Here is a 16287-nt window from a genome sequence, read left to right on the forward strand (position 1 = left end):
GCCAAAAAGGTACTGGTGCATCTTTTTCACCCCATAGACACATGCAAGTGCTTCCTTCTCAACCATCCCATATCTACGTTCTGCTTGAGCGCGCGACCTGGAGGCATAAGCCACAGGTTGGATTTGCACTGCTCAGCATTGCACTGCTGCAACACGCACCCAATCCCATAGGACGATGAATCACATGTCAGAACCAATTTCTTACAGGGGTCGTACAGGTTCAACAACTTATTTGAATAGAGTAAGTTACGCTTGAAAGCCCGTTCTTGACAGTCCCCCCAAAACCAATCGCAACCCTTACGCAGGAGCAGGGTAGCGGCTCCAACAATGTGCTTAAGTTCGGCAGAAAGTTCCCAAAATAGTTCGAGTCCCAGAAATGAACGCAACTCCGATATGTTGCCGGGCCTGGGCGCTCGTCGAATCACCTCTGTTTTGGATTCGGTAGGCCGAATCCCGTCTGCAGCAACCCTTCTGCCCAGAAACTCGACTTCGGGAGCCAAAAACACACACTTAGGCTTCTTGAGTCGCAGGCCTACCCAATCCAGTCGGCGTAGCACCTCTTCCAAATTGTGGAGGTGTTTCTCGGTGTTCTGACCAGTGATGAGGATATCGTCCTGGAATACAATTGTTCCAGGAATGGATTTGAGCAGGCTTTCCATGTTTCTTTGAAAGATCGCGGCCGCTGATCAAATGCCAAACGGGCACCTGTTGTAAACAAACAGTCCCTTGTACGTGGTGATTGTGGTCAGTAGTTTGGATTCGGCCAGTTCTTGGGTCATGTAGGCTGAAGTGAGGTCCAACTTGGTGAACAGCTTGCTGCCTGCCGGCGTGGCAAAAAGATCCTCAGTTCTCTGAAGCAGGTATTGGTTTTGTAGTGACACCCGGTTGATAGTGGCCTTGTAGTTGCCACAGATCCTGACCGAGCCATCCACTTTTAGGACGGGAACAATGGGGCTCGCCCAGTCGTTGAATTCAACGGGCGAGATGATGCCCTCTCTCAGCAAACGGTCCAATTTGCTTTCAATTTTCTCCCGCATCACATACGGCATAGCTCTGGCTTTGTGGTGCACTGGTCTGGCATCCGGGCTGATGCGAATCACTACTTTGGTACCTTTGAACGTCCCAACGCCAGGTTGGAATAGCGACTCAAATTGCTGTAGGACCTGCGAGCATGAACTTCGCTCCACAGATGACACTGCGTGCACATCCCCCCCATTTCCAGTTCATCTCAGTTAGCCAGCTCCTCCCCAACAGTGCGAGACCATTGCCCGGGACAATCCAGAGCAGCAGCTGGTTCACTGATCCATTGTGTGTGACAGCCAACATTGCACTGCCTAGCACTGGAATGATTTCTTTGGTGTACGTCCATAATTGAGTCTCAATGCGTTCTAGTTTGGGTCTGCTGGCTTTGAGTGGCCATAGCTTTTCGAATTATTGTCCGCTCATGAGTGACTGGCTAGCCCCCATGTCCAGCTCCATGCGTACCGGGATGCCATTTAATAGGACCTTCATCATCATAGGTGGCGTTTTGATATACGAGCTGTGAATGTTTACCACATGAACCCGCTGAACTTCAGCGTCCATTGATTTGCCCCACGCGTCATCCTGCCTCGCAGACCCCTCTTCTGGTCCATCTGCCTCGTAAATTAGCCTGGTCGCAGGCTTCCTGCACATTCTGGCTAAATGGCCAGTGAGGTTACAATTTCTGCAGGCGAATTGTTGAAACGTGCAAGTCCGAGCAGCTTGTCTGCCCCCACACCTCCAGCATAAACTGAGATTCCCATTGTTGTGAACAAAAGAGCTGTTACCAGGCATTCCTCGCTGATTGTCCCTTTGACTGCTCGAGCACCCCGTTAGTGGGTGTCAATGGCCCCATCCAAGCACGCATTGTCCATTGGGATGGCGTAACTGTCCGTTCAGCCTGCCACTGTCCGTGTTGAAAACCTGTTCTGGTGTCTATTGAACTGCCCTTGCCTGCCTGCTGGGCTCTGAGTCGCGATTATGATATTGCCCCCCCCGATCCATCTCTGTAATCTCTGAATTGACTCAAGCCAGTCTCAATCCCTGTGAGTACCAGCAGAAAAATTTTCAGTAACATTTTTGTTCAAGCACAATGTATGGAATACGAAAATAGTGAATAAGGTAGACGAAGAAATAACTGTTGGGAAAGTGAGAGGAGCTTTCATTTTCTTCCTGTCATGTATGTAACCTTCATGTAACAACACTGCAATACGGTATATACTTGAGAAATGCACACCTTGACCACAGGGGTGAACTTGTGGGAGACATTGGAGTCAGAGTTACGTGCATATATTATCTTGGTTTCCTCCTCCCCCGCCATAAAAGTCTGAGCCGGCAACGCCGCCGCTTCCAAGGTCAAGTCCTTGGTCTCGATTAACTTTCTGAAAATCCCAGCATGACCGATGCCCTCAATAAAGAAATTCCTTAGCATCTTTCCCCTGTAGGCATCTGTGAACTTAGAGGCTAGCCAAGCGCCAGAGGTCCGCAACACAGTCCGGTATGCTCTGTCCTTCCCGACGTCGATGGGTATAAAATCTGTGTCGGGCCATGTGTATGCTGCTCGCCGGTTTGAGGTGCTCACTGATTAGCTTGCTGAGCTCTTCAAAAGGTTTTGTCCGCCAGCTTCTCGGGTGCTAGCAGGTCTTTCATGAGCGCATAAGTCTTAGATCCACAGCTGGTCAGTAGATGAGCCCTTCGCTTGTCGGCCATTGCATCTCCCAGCCAGTCCTCTGCTGAAACCTCTCAATGAAATCGTCCCAGTCCTCACCAACACAGTACCGTTCCTGTACTTCCGGTGGCCACTCTCGTGGGTCGTTGATTCCCGTTTCTCGTCGCCACTGTAAAGTCCTTACACAATACTACAAATCCACACGAGGCACATTCTATGGACAAGGTCACTCTGTGACCTGCACCTTTATTCACAGGACCAAGGAGTGATGAACCTGGGTGGGACCTCCCTTTATATACCTGGATGATCAGGTGAGGAGTGTCTCCCACAAGTTCACCCCTGTGGTCAAGGTGTGCATTTCTCAAGTATATACCGTTTTGCAGTGTTGTTACATGAAGGTTACATACATGACAGGAAGAAAATGAAAGCTCCTCTCACTTTCCCAACAGTTATTTCTTCATCTACCTTATTCACTATTTTCGTATTCCATACATTGTGCTTGAACAAAAATGTTACTGAAAATTTTTCTGCTGGTACTCACAAGGATTGAGACTGGCTTGAGTCAATTCAGAGATTACAGAGTTGGTATGGGTATTAACCTGAACCAAATTTATACATGTATTAATTTTCCTTTTTGCAGATTGGACATGCTACAAGAATGACCCACAAGCACAAATAAATTAAACTATTCACCCAGGAGTGACAACATAAAACAGGAAATTATTAAATGGTTGGCCGAGTCCAACAGATCCACTGACACCAGCTGCATGCTAACTGAAACACTGAGGACAATAAGGCAGACATGTGTAACCTTCAGTAAATATAGAAGTTAATATTTATATAGAATAAGAATTATAATTGTATAGAGCAACATCACTAAATACATCAGACAGGTATTCCATCTCCCTATATTTACTGATTAGTTATTCATCAACCTTTACAATAGTTAGCTAAAACACAAGCATGACTTGACCTCAGATGACCTCTCTTACACAGTACAACCACCACCCTGAAAAACAGCCTGATTGGTCCCACCATTTAATGCTTGGTACACATATCCTTCAGTCTTTGGAGCATCTGAAACTGCAGCACGCAGTTTTGGCATAAGAAATCTTCCGTGCAATTTGAGTGAATGAGACCTTAGCTGTCCAATCAATGGGGTAGAGTAAGAACATCTGGGGCATCTATAGCTTTTGCCTTCTGTAACATTTTTATAGAAGAAATGCATTTAGGTATTTAAAAAATTGTACATCAGCTTATACATAATTCTACTTTCTAGTACAACTAATCTGGTAAAAATCATGCTAATTTCTTGACCTCCAACCCCAATAAAACTGAACTTTGCAAGTATTTATGTAGCATATAACTTCACTGTGGCTTTACCCACGAGAAAATAAACTTATCTATTGCCCATCTATAATGTAATTCTTGCAGGTAATTCTGCATAATAATATTCTAGTATTGCAAACAATGTACTTTAGTAACTTTCATCTCCTGAGTAGGAGCAGCTCGGATTGTGTGGCCTTTAAAATAAGCCAAATGTAATGACGGCCAACATTTGCTAACAATCCAAAGCAAGATATCATAATACCTGAGCTAGCAGTCTGGATGCCATTTTTCAAGCTGCGCTTGTTTTTTTTAAACTGAGGTAAAAAGAAAAAGAAAATTAGCTTTTCCAACCACAATTCAAGGTCCTCTTAATTACCATACTTCATTCTCTACTTAAAGTTAACAAGAAATTTCAATCTGAACACTTCAGCTGTTTTCAAGCTGCAAGATTAGCGAATGGACTCAGATGAAGCACAAAACATCCCCCATGTGCAGGAATTGTTTGTAGGCCTTGCATCTATCCTCCGTTTGAACCAGTGTACTTGTGATAAAGGTTTAATTGACTGAAGATATGCATTGAACTGTGTATTATCAGAAAGAGGTATTTAAGATGTAATTTGAAGAGGTTTTAAACATCAATGTGGAAAATATTATAAACAAAACATATTAAAACATTAGCTTCAGCAGGGTAGGATCAGTTTTGACCCTCTCAAATTCTCCGCCCCTAGCATTTCCAATCAGGCATATGGTCAAGTGAGCACATTGGATTTCAGAGCATAAGAAAGCATGCATGATCATAACTTTGGGCCTAACCCTTAAAGTACCATTACAAAGACCTGACAAGCAGATGATGCTGCCGGCCACAGTTTACAAAAGTAGGCGTAAAGAAGCTTTGTAATTTTATTTAATCCTCTGCGTCTCCACAGCACCCTCCCTCCACCCAAAAGAAGACAAGTTTTCAAGGAAATAAAGTAACACTTTGATGAAATCTCTGAGATAAGAGTCCAAAGCATGCAATTTAGTCAAAACACTAAAATGTAGGATGAGGACAAGGAGGAGGAGGAAGTAGCGAAAAGCTAGTGGACATGTACAAAACACATCTAAAGTGCTAATGGAATGTTGGCCTTTATCTCAAGAGGGCAGGAACACAAAGGGGTGGAAGTTATGATACAGCTGTACAGATCTCTAGTGAGACTCCATCTGGAGCACTGCATTCAGTCTGAACACCAAACCTCCAGAAGGATATATTGGTCTTGGAAGGGGGGAGGGAAAGATGGGATGGCTGCCCACCCCCCTGTTCTGCCGCTATAAAACCCCAGCCAGTTAGGTTCAGGGGATCCATTATAAGGCAGGTGGTTGTGAGCCTGGTGGATGAACTGGTAATATCTAGTGTGATTGTTAAACCCTTTGCTAATAAACCAACTAGCTATGAACTCTTAAGCAAAGAACCCATGAAGCAAATACATTACAGGGTTGGGATTCAATTATTTTTTAAACTTTAACCTCCCACCCGACCGCAACCCACCCATTTTTTGGTGTTAAAATCCGCCCTCCCCCCCATGATCCCATGAATCAGGTGAAGGGTATGAAAACAGCTCCCTGCCCGTCCAGATTATGCCAGTTTACTACTAACAAATATGTGGAAATTCAGGCCAGTGGAAAGTCTCAGTGGGTAAAAACTCAGTATGACAATCTTTGGCCTGGGTTGAATTTGCTGATCTTGACCAGGATTGAAGCAGGGGCAAGCACTATAACTAGTCCCAGTGTCCCGGGTTAGGAAAGGGAGAAAATTAGTGAACCAGGGTTCTCAGTTTTGGCCAATATCCAGTAACTCCTGCTGGTAAGCTTGCATGTGTGGAGATTTCAGTTGAATACAAGAGAAAACTTCAATACAATTCCTCCCTATCCGATCCAAATAGCTTGCCAACACTTATGGTCTTGGCTACCATGTGAATAACCCTGTGGCTGCCATCAACAGTGGAACCAGCTGGAGCCTTCAAAACAGAGGTATGGAGTGGAGAAAATGGAGGGGGAAAACAAAACTTTAAAAAATCATTAGTGCACAAGATAAACTTTTAGGTTGAGCACACTAACCACCCACCATACCCTAGCCAAAGTCACATACTTTCCTCTAGTTGAAAAGGTTAGACTGCTGACTAGTCAATCTCTGCCAAGAACACTCAGTAACCAGCCATTTAAATGTGAGAATATCCTCTTATTTTACATCACTTGAACTTTCTCCAATGATAGCACAGCAGTACAGACACTCTTGGTTTGCATGGAAAACATAGGCTCTAATTGATAGTATGAAACAAGAAGTTAGAATGAGATTAAAAATACATAAGCTAGATCTGCCCTTTTTGTAGAATCTTCACCATAGCTTTATCAATAAAGAGCAAGCTTCCAATTAGTTATCCTTAATATTCCACACAAATAAACCAAACTAAACCACTGCAAACTCAGTTTGATGCCTCAGTTTTTTAGGAAGTGGGTGGGGAACAAGAGGAATAAGAAAAAAAGATTTTCTTCATTTTTCATATAATGTTCCTTCCCCACACATCAGAGGAGTATAGTCTAGTTTGATAGGCACGAGGAAAATCATATGCCCAGTGTTGAGGAGAATAACAACTTTGCTTTATGAAATTGAACCAGAGAAACTGCCAATGCTGTTCTAAAATGGAGACAAGAATATTTTCATCCTTTAGGTCTACAGCACCAAACCTGTCCCTTGGGCACACTGTCCAGATCATCTGTGGAAATTGAGAGGTTGAAATTGCCCCTTCATAAAAGACACGTTACCGCCTTTAAGTGACTAGGGGCAGATGGATGGTGCGACCCATTGGGAATTGCCCCCAGGCCGGAGGCGGTGGAAACAGGTTTCCGCCGTGCCGTGTTTCCGCCCACCTGTCTTTGACCCCTTACCGACCGGCGGCGACTCCTTTTCTGCGCCGCGGGGGAAATTGCCCCGTAGGAGCGCAGCCACTGCTGCTTAGTGCCCCGAAAGCTTTGCGCAGCGGGAAGCTGCCAGTGGCGTTTCCGTCCTTAAAGGGAAAGGCACACCGCCACAGCCGCCCTTGTTTTAATTGTCAGCCGACTCTGCAGTCGGCCCGACAATGGCGGCCACTGGTTCGGCCAGGCCACCAACTTGGTTGCCGGGGTGTTAGCTCACCTGAAGCCCTCCCTGGTGGCCCAGTGGGCACCAAGGAGGCCTCGCAGCATCCCTCCCCTTTAAGTGAAGGGGAGGGACGTTATTATGCGTCAACACGACGCGTTCATTTTTGAACACAAAAGGGCCAAAGTGTCCTCCAATCTCCGCCCCATCGGTGCTGCCAGTAATTCATCATTTAATTTGAATTAAATGGGGCGGAGGGCAATTTCGGCCCCCGAGTTTCTCCAGTTCTAGAAATCAGCTTTGGACCCTGAAACCTTGTATAGGGTAAAGTTCCCTTCATTTTTCTGGGTTCTGCAGAAAAACTAAATCTGTCCTTGTGCTTAGGGTAAACTCCTTTTGGTTCGTTTATCTCAGCTGACCATTGCTGGATGATATTATGTTAATGTCTTGCAGGTGGTCTGGTCTGATCATCTCATGGAATCGCAAATGGGTTCTTGTCAAATTGAGGATGTTTTTCTGATCGTGTCTATGCTCCATGCGTCCGGCGGTAATGCTTCCCTATATGGCTATTGCTAGCTTCCTCCCCACATACCAGGTAGGAGGGAAAAATTCATTGTCACTAATGGAAGGCCTGAGGTAGCCTGGATGAATCCCTAGTGGGAGCCTCCGAATATGAACATAGCTAAGAATTTTGGGGTGTTTGAGGTTGAATCACATGCTTTGGTATACTCCATCATTTAAGCCAGATCTCTGAGCTAAGGGATCTCTGCCTGAGAGGTGTCCTATGTTATTCGATGGATAGTACCTCCTTGGAGGGATCAAATGTAATCCACTCAACATAGAACTTGATTCTGATCAGTGCCATCATTCTTCTGGTACCAACACTATCATACCATCATAAAAGGTTATTACACAAGATAAAAGTTCACAGGGTTGGGGGGGTAATATATTAGCATGGATAGAGGATTGGCTAACTAACAGAAAAGAGAGAGTCGGGATAAATGGTTCATTCTCTGGTTGGCAACCAGTAACTAGTGAGGTGCCGCAGGGATCAGTGCTGGGACCCCATCTATTTACAATCTATATTAACAACTTGGAAGAAGGGACTGAGTGTAACGTAGCCAAGTTTGCTGACGATACAAAGAAGGGAGGAAAAGCAATGTGTGAGGACACAAAAATTCTGCAAAAGGACACAGACAGGCTAAGTGAGTGGGCAAAAATTTGACAGGTGAGAGTATAATGTTGGAAAGTGTGAGGTCATGCACTTTGGCAGAAAAAAAATCAAAGAGCAAGTTATTATTTAAATGGAGAAAGATTGCAAAGTGCCGCAGTACAGCGGGACCTGGGGGTACTTGTGCATGAAACACAAAAGGATAGTATGTAGGTAGAGCAAGTGATCAGGAAGGCCAATGGTGTCTTGGCATTATTGCAATGGGGATGGAGTATAAAGGCAGGGATGTCTTGCTACAGCTATGCAAGGTATTGGTGAGGCCACACCTGGAATACTGCGTGCAGTTTTGGTTTCCATATTTACGAAACACAGAAACATAGAAAATAGGTGCAGGAGTAGGCCATTCGGCCCTTCTAGCCTGCACCGCCATTCAATGAGTTCATGGCTGAACATGCAACTTCAGTACCCCATTCCTGCTTTCTCACCATACCCCTTGATTCCCCTAGGATATACTTGCTTTGGAGGCAGTTCAGAGAAGGTTCACCAAGTTGATTCCGGGGATGAGGGGGTTGACTTATGGAGGAAAAGTTGAGTAGGGTGGGCCTCTACTCATTGGAATTCAGAAGAATGAGGGGCGATCTTAATGAAATGTATAAGATTATGAGGGGGCTTGACAAGGTGGATGCAGAGAGGATGTTTCCACTGATGGGGAGACTAGAACTAGAGGGCATGATCTTCAAATAAGGGGCTGCCAATTTAAGAGAGAGGTGAGGAGGAATTTCTTCTCAGAGGGTTGTAAATCTGTGGAATCTTTTGCCTCAGAGCTGTGGAAGCTGGGACATTGAATAAACTTGAGACAGAAATAGACAGTTTCTTGAACGATAAGGGGATAAGGGGTTATGGGGAGCAGGCGGGGAAGTGGAGCTGAGTCCATGATCAGCCATGATCTATATTGAATGGCAGAGCAGGCTCGAGGGGCCGTATGGCCTACTCCTGTTCCTATTTCTTATGTTCATATCATCTATCAAGTCCTTAGCACCATGTCAGCATGTTCCCAGCACCACATGTGCGTGCAGTACTTGTCCAATTTGTTCTGGTGTGCCATTCCTGATGGGGGTGTTTCCCGAATCTGAAGCCAATCATGGCATTATATTTAGGTGACAAATATTTTATACAATTGTGAACATCAATAATTGTAAGGGGACTACTGCATTTTGCACAGAACTTAAGACTTTGGCAGAGGTTGATGCAGATTGTTTTTGATGCAGGCAATGTATCGCATGGGTCAGTACAAAAGGGGATACAATACAACCATTGTTTTGGGGTGGAGCACACACTGAATGTAACATTCCAATTGGTCTCTTGCTTTTACCATACAATTTATGGAGTATGTTTTTTTTGTATTGGCATCCTGAGAAGGACAATACTGAATGGTAGTTGGAGGTTCGAACAACTTAGGCTCCTGAAAAACTGAAAATGAAATGCAAAAACCTGGACAGGCAGGATTGAACTAACACAGTAATGTATCTAAACTACTCCCATGGAGAGGCTGAAGACTCTACCCAAAAATTATAGAGAGAATAGCCAACACGAATTAAAATAATCTTTAGCTGGGGATAAACAAACTGGCAGTGGCAGAGGTCCGGAGGCTTTATGACACAGGATCACATGCGGCATCATCTATCTGCAAAAGTCACATTTTCACAAACGTGATTTATCCAGAGACTATCAAGTTAGGCTATACTCACAGTGTGTGGCGAATGTAGCAAGAACAAAACATCTTCCAAATTAAGAGGAAGCATCGATTACATGTAGACATTACGAACATAAGTTTGAGTAAATAAACCAGTATTACCTGCTCTTGGTAGCAGGGTGGTGACACGTTTTGGGCGGAAAGTGAGTCTTTTCATGATTACGAAGTCCTGCCAGTGCTTTAAAAAGCCGTGCGCAGTGCCTACAACGATACCCTTCCACTGCAGTACTGCGCTTCACTGTACTCTCGGAATATTCTTCCTTCAAGCTCGTGTCTTGCTCTCTGCTGAACACCTCATTTCCTGGGATCTTAAATGGTCGAACAAAAATACCATGCATTAATTTTTGAGCCAACAGCCAAATAGGGATGTTTGCATTCTACTTTTAAAATCATTAAATGTTCCTAATGCTTTCTCACTCTATTATGTTCCATTCTCTTTGTAGCGCTCGATATACATTCGGATGAATTATTCACCTTTAGCTAAAGTTATTCCTCAAATTAAGGATATATTCCTCACACAAATCAGCTAAGGGAACATAATATGCAAGCTGGGGCAGAGTGGGAAAAGTGGGGGGGGGGGGGGGGGGGAGTGAACACAGGCATGCAATCCTCCCTTATTGCGCACATCTCAAGTAAAAGTAGAGAAGAGCATATAAACTCTCGCTAATGATGAATTAAAAAAAAATCTAAACAGGGATAAACTCCCTTTTCCAGAAATGTGATTTCAGTACGTTAAAGTGCTGTAAGTTTTGTTTACAATATATTCCTTAACAGAAAGGAGAAAGGATATAAAATACATATCTGTATCGAAGTGGAAACCACATCTCCAACATTTACAAAGTGAGTAGTTGAGGCCAGCAAGATCCCAGGTTGGATCACCTGTCTGTACTAAGTATATTGTCTTCTTACAAATAAAATGGAATTTACAGATTATTTGCACATTAAAAACATTTTTTTTTAAAGAATCAACAGCAACCATTGCGTTCTGAATAATATTGCAAAGATTTGAGATGGTTTTTCTTTCTTCAACCAAATACAACTAAGAAATGGAATGAGAAACACTCATTGGGACCATCAACTCTATTCCATCCACAGACATTGTGAAATATAGACCCCATTCAATCTCCTTAGGAAGACAACAAGAACAACTTTCTTTTAAAGAGATTCTTTAACGAAGAAAGATGTCCCAAAACACTTTACACAAGCAGTCTGACAACATAAAGGCAATGAAAGGGTCAACAGGTGTTGGAAAGAAAGACTTGCATTGATATAGCACCTTTCATGACCTCAGGAGATGTCAATGTGCATTGTAGCCAATTAAGTACCTATGAAGTGTAGTCAATGTAGGAATGGGGAGAAATACAACTGGCTGTTATCAGTGTAGATGTAGAAGCTGACCCTATGTTTGCAAATGATGTCGCCAAGGGCCAGCATGTAGATGAGAAAAAGTAAAGAGGCCAAAAAATTCAACACAGAAAAGTATGAGCGGATACATTTTTGTAGGAAGAATGAGGAGAGACAATACAAGCTAAATGGTACAATTATAAAAAGGATGCAAGAACAGAGAGACATGGGGTGTTTGTGCACAAATCTTTGAAGGTGGCAGGGCAGGTTAACAAAGCATATGGGATCCTAAGCTTTATAAATAGAGGCTGAGTACAAAAGCCAGGAAGTTATGCTAAACCGATATGAAACACGAGTTGGGCCCCAGCTGAAGTATGGTGTTCAATTCTGGACACCACACTTTAGGAAGGACTTGAAAGCTTTGGAGAGGGTGCAGAAGAGATTTACTAGAATGGTTCCAGGGATGAGGGATTGCAGTTATGTGGATAGACTGGAGAAGCTGGGATTTTCTCCTTAGATCAGAGAAGGCGAAGGAGATTTGAGAGAGATATTTAAAATCATGAAGGGCTTAGATAGAGTAAATAAAGAGAAGAGAAACGGTCTTCAATGGCTGAAAGGTCGATAACCAGAGGGCACAGATATAAGTGAGTGGCAAAAGAACCAGAGACGACATGAAGAAAAACCTTTTTTTGCAATGAGTGAGTAGGATTTGGAATGCAATGTCTGACAGGGTAGATTAAATAGTAGCCTTCAAAAAGAGAATTGGATAAATACAAGGAGAAAGAATTCAAAAGTTCTCTGGAAGTCTGACCTCTTTCCTCACCATGTTTCAGCACCACACTCCATATCAAACTCTTCACTACTAAGCTTTTTTTTTCAGTTCTCTATTCAGTTGTCCAGTCAATATCGTCTTCTTTCTATTAAATGCAACTTTTCCAATTGTAATTCCTGTTCTCACCTCCTTGACACATCTGCAGGTAATATACTTCCCAGATATTTAAATTGTCTCATCTAACTGTTCCTCACTTATTAAAATGCTCACTCTTTTACCTGCATTCCTAGAAACCTGCATAACTTTGGTCTTGCCAATATATATTTTCATTTCATAATCCATTACTGTGGCATCTAGGCCAACAACAACTATCCCTTCATGCTTTTTGCTACCAATGTATTGTCAATGGCAAATTAGACAGCTTTCACTAGTCTATCTCCAACTTTCACTCTTTCATCTATCGTATTAAGCATTTCTCATGCCATTACATCTACATACATGTTGAACAGAGATAGCAAACAGCATCCATGTTATACTGCTCTTCCAATCACTCCTGATTCTGACTCATCTACTACCTTGAAATTTGCAGTTTGCCCCATATACAAGGCCATAATTAGGTGTCTCTCTCTCCAATCCAAATCAATATTCTTGAATACCTCCATTAGTGTGATCCAGTTCACTATCAAAAGCTTTTCAAAATCTACAAAGCAAATGTTCTTTACTCCTCTCGTACAGAAGTCTCATTATCCTTATTACCTCTCTTGTTCAATATCCTCCGTGAAACCTAAATTGATCTGCCAAGATATCGTTCCACTTTTACTTTTAAACACTCTTGTAATGAGCATAATCTTTGAGACACAAACAGTCAAACTGATGATACGAAACTCGTCACATTTGCTAAAATTTAGCTTTTTTCCCAAAAGACGCATCATGATTATTTTCATGAAATAATCTGCCCATTCCCCTTTCAAGTACACTGCTTTACACAAATCAATCGAGTTGGATTGTTGACACCCCTCCCATGTTTTTGATTAATCTGCCGGAATCTCATTGATGCCTGTGGCCTTTCCATTTTGGAGCTCACTTATTGCAACCTTCACTTTACACTCAAGGACTTCAGGGCCCTTACAATCAATTTCCATCTCCTCTTTCTTCCCTATTTCATGGCCAACTGGATTTTTCCCTTTGACATACAGTTCAACATATTCTTGCCAACTTTTTCTTTCTTCTATTGGGTCAGTTAATTGTTACCCACCTTTATTTTGATTGCTTTCACTCTCCACATCGGTTTAGAAACATACAAATATAGAAATCTACGGCGCAGAAGGCCATTTAGGCCCATTGTGTCCACGCCAGCCGACAAAGAGCCACACGGCCCTCAGTCAACAGCCCTGAAGGTTACAAATAAACCCATGAACAATGAACAATGGCGGAAAAGTAAAGAGCACCCAGCTTAACCATGCCGCCTCACACAACTGCGACACCCCTTGCACTGAAACATTCTACACTCCACCCCAACCGAAGCCATGTGATCTCCTGGGAGAGGCAAAAACCAGATAAAAACCCAGGCCAATTGGGGGGAAAAAAAAAAATTGGGAAAATTTCTCTCCGACCCATCCAGGCGATCGAAACTAGTCCAGATCACTCTGGCCGTGTTCGATTCCCTGCAGTACTTAAATCATCCACTCTTCAGACTTGAACAACAGATCAACTTTACCCCTCCTATCGAACTCTTCCAACTTCTCTAACCTAATCAGTCTCACTTCTTCAATCTCCTGTATTTTTTTTTTGCCCTCGTGTTCACATTTTTTCATTCCCATTCCCTTCCATTGTCCATTTTAACCAGTATTTCATTATGCACACATAATTTCTGAACCCTTTTTCCCTTTATCAGATGCAGTTTGCTCAGGACTTTGCTTTCAGCCTACACCATCATTTAATATATTCTTTTCCTTCACTTTATTACCAGTCTCTTTCCTGAACGTTAACCCACTTTCACCATTCAGCTCTTCCTATTTCTACAAAGGACCATACTTTAGTCTATCCAACTTCAAAATTAGTTTCCATCACAACCAAGCTGTGGTCTGAATCAGCAGATAAAAAATGACTGATGTGCCTTTCTATCTGCTGGTCTTATCTCAAGTGTACATTAACAAGTGACCTTTTCTGTCAACAAAAGATGGATGAACAATTATTTGATTTCAAAATGTGTTTCTGAAAGTTGAAAGTTGCATTAAAAAGGACTTTCTCTCTCTCTTCCACTCTAACTCGTGTTTCTCTCACCCCTTGCCCTCAATTTTAAAAGTTTATTGAACATTAAACAAGTGCTAAAACAGATGTGTAATCAAAACTGTCATTTTCTTAATCACACAGCTTTAAAAAAAACATTTTATGTCAGTAAAGGTTTTAAAAATGTTTCTCGTTTTAAAATCAAGATATTTGAAGAAAATAATACTGGACAAAAAATGTAAAGAAGTGAAAAAATATCACAGCAGTAGAACTGATTGAACGGTACCGATGCATACTGGGAAATAAGGTACACTGCACATGCTCAGACTGCACAATCCAAATTCGCCCGAGTCATAGGTCTGGGCAAAAATACCAAATCCGAACTCAGGCCTTTGGGGTAGACTGCAGCCTTGAATCAAAAGCTTTAAAGAGGGCATAAAAAGACAATTCAATGATTTAATTTAATTATGCAATTGTGAAATAAGTATTTTTTGATTTATTTTGTTCATCCCCTTATCTTGGACATTAGAAATTTCAGTTACTGAGAAAAAAAAATAGATGAAAAAAAGTCACAAAGCATTTTGAAAGATTGATTGGAGGTCAGTGGCCAGACTACATAATCTCAGGCTCATACACGAACCTTCAAATAGCATCCATTCAGTACCACAGCGTGACATCTTTAACACAGAAAATACCTATCAGAACACTATCTATAGCAGTAGCATGTGCAGTTTCAATGAAACACGTGACCATATGTTAAATTTAATATACAATAGATGGCACAAAATGATTTGCCGCTCTCTATGAATACTAAACAAAAATTCAGTGAGGTGAGTGGGGCTTTCTCCTTTCTTTTTTCTGAAAGGCATGTAAAGATTTCTAAGAATGGCAGTTATATAGCGCCTTTCACGCCTAACGGATGTCTCAAAGCGCTTTACAGCCAATTAACTACTTTTTGTAGTGTAGTCACTGTTGTAACGTGGGAAACACGGCAGCCAACTTGTGCACAGCAAGCTCCCACAAACAGCAATGTGATAATGACCAAATAATGTGTTTTTGTTATGTTGATAAATATTGGACCATGGATAACTCCCCTGTTCTTCTAAATAGTGCCATGGGATCTTTTACGTCCACCCGAGAGCAGATGGGCCCTCGGTTCAATGTTACATCCGAAAGACGACACCTCTGACATTGCAGCACTCCACTGGAGTGTCAGCCTAGATTTGTGCACTCGAGAAGGGGGGGGGGGGGGGGTGGGGAAAAGAGAAGAGGGGATTCGGGGGGGGGGGGGTCAGGAACTCGGTGGGGTGGGGGCTGGGGAGGGGTAAAGAGGACGGAGAGCACAGTGGAGATGGCGGAAGAACGTGGTCCAGGTCTAGAGGAAGGGTTGAGAGCGAGAACGTGATCCAGATAGCAAGACTGGCCGAAATCCAGAAGTCACGACACTGTCACTATTCACGTCATACCCATTAAACCTGTTAACAATCTGTGACCCACATACAATGCCCCAACTATGGCGCAGCGGGGAGGTGGTCAGGAAGTTGGGTTTGGAGGGGGCACGGGAGTAGGTCAGGAACTTGTGCTTATACGCCACAAAAAGTGCCCATGTTGGAAGCAGTAGCTCAGAAATTTAAAAGCATGAAATATTATAATCTTGAGATTTTTGTGAATTTAACATTTAGAAAGCCAAAACACAACGAATTTAGTCTTTTGGGGCTTACACTTCTCAACAGTACACAGGATGCCCTGTAGCTGATTGCAGTGGTAAGTGAAAAGAACTGAATTCAATGTCGAAAGGATGCACCAAGAGGTCACAGTGATTCAAGTTAATAAGTTCTTAATGAGCAACTGCAACATAAATTTTCCTGACTGCATATCTCATCATAAA

The 16287-nt window shown here is 42.8% G+C and overlaps 1 protein-coding gene across 3 annotated transcripts in view; it reads right to left on the reverse strand.

Moving 5' to 3' along the window:
• Positions 1–16287, reverse strand: part of LOC139245844 (uncharacterized) — a 75369-nt gene that overhangs the window by 36373 nt on the left and 22709 nt on the right. For 2 of the 3 annotated variants that reach the window (XR_011590129.1, XM_070871333.1), the window contains exons 4-5: positions 10157–10362; positions 4281–4332 (exon numbers count right to left, since the gene is read on the reverse strand). Coding sequence is in view for 2 of the 3 variants with exons in the window: in XM_070871333.1 (XP_070727434.1) it covers positions 4308–4332; positions 10157–10362 (231 nt within the window). In the remaining variant the exon portion in view is untranslated. Of the gene's footprint in view, positions 1–3591; positions 3890–4280; positions 4333–10156; positions 10363–16287 lie in introns of those variants that run through there. The other variant, XM_070871334.1, reaches the window with a different exon arrangement.

The sequence above is a fragment of the Pristiophorus japonicus genome, unplaced genomic scaffold (genome assembly GCF_044704955.1).
Source record: "Pristiophorus japonicus isolate sPriJap1 unplaced genomic scaffold, sPriJap1.hap1 HAP1_SCAFFOLD_242, whole genome shotgun sequence".
Taxonomy (NCBI): domain Eukaryota; kingdom Metazoa; phylum Chordata; class Chondrichthyes; family Pristiophoridae; genus Pristiophorus; species Pristiophorus japonicus.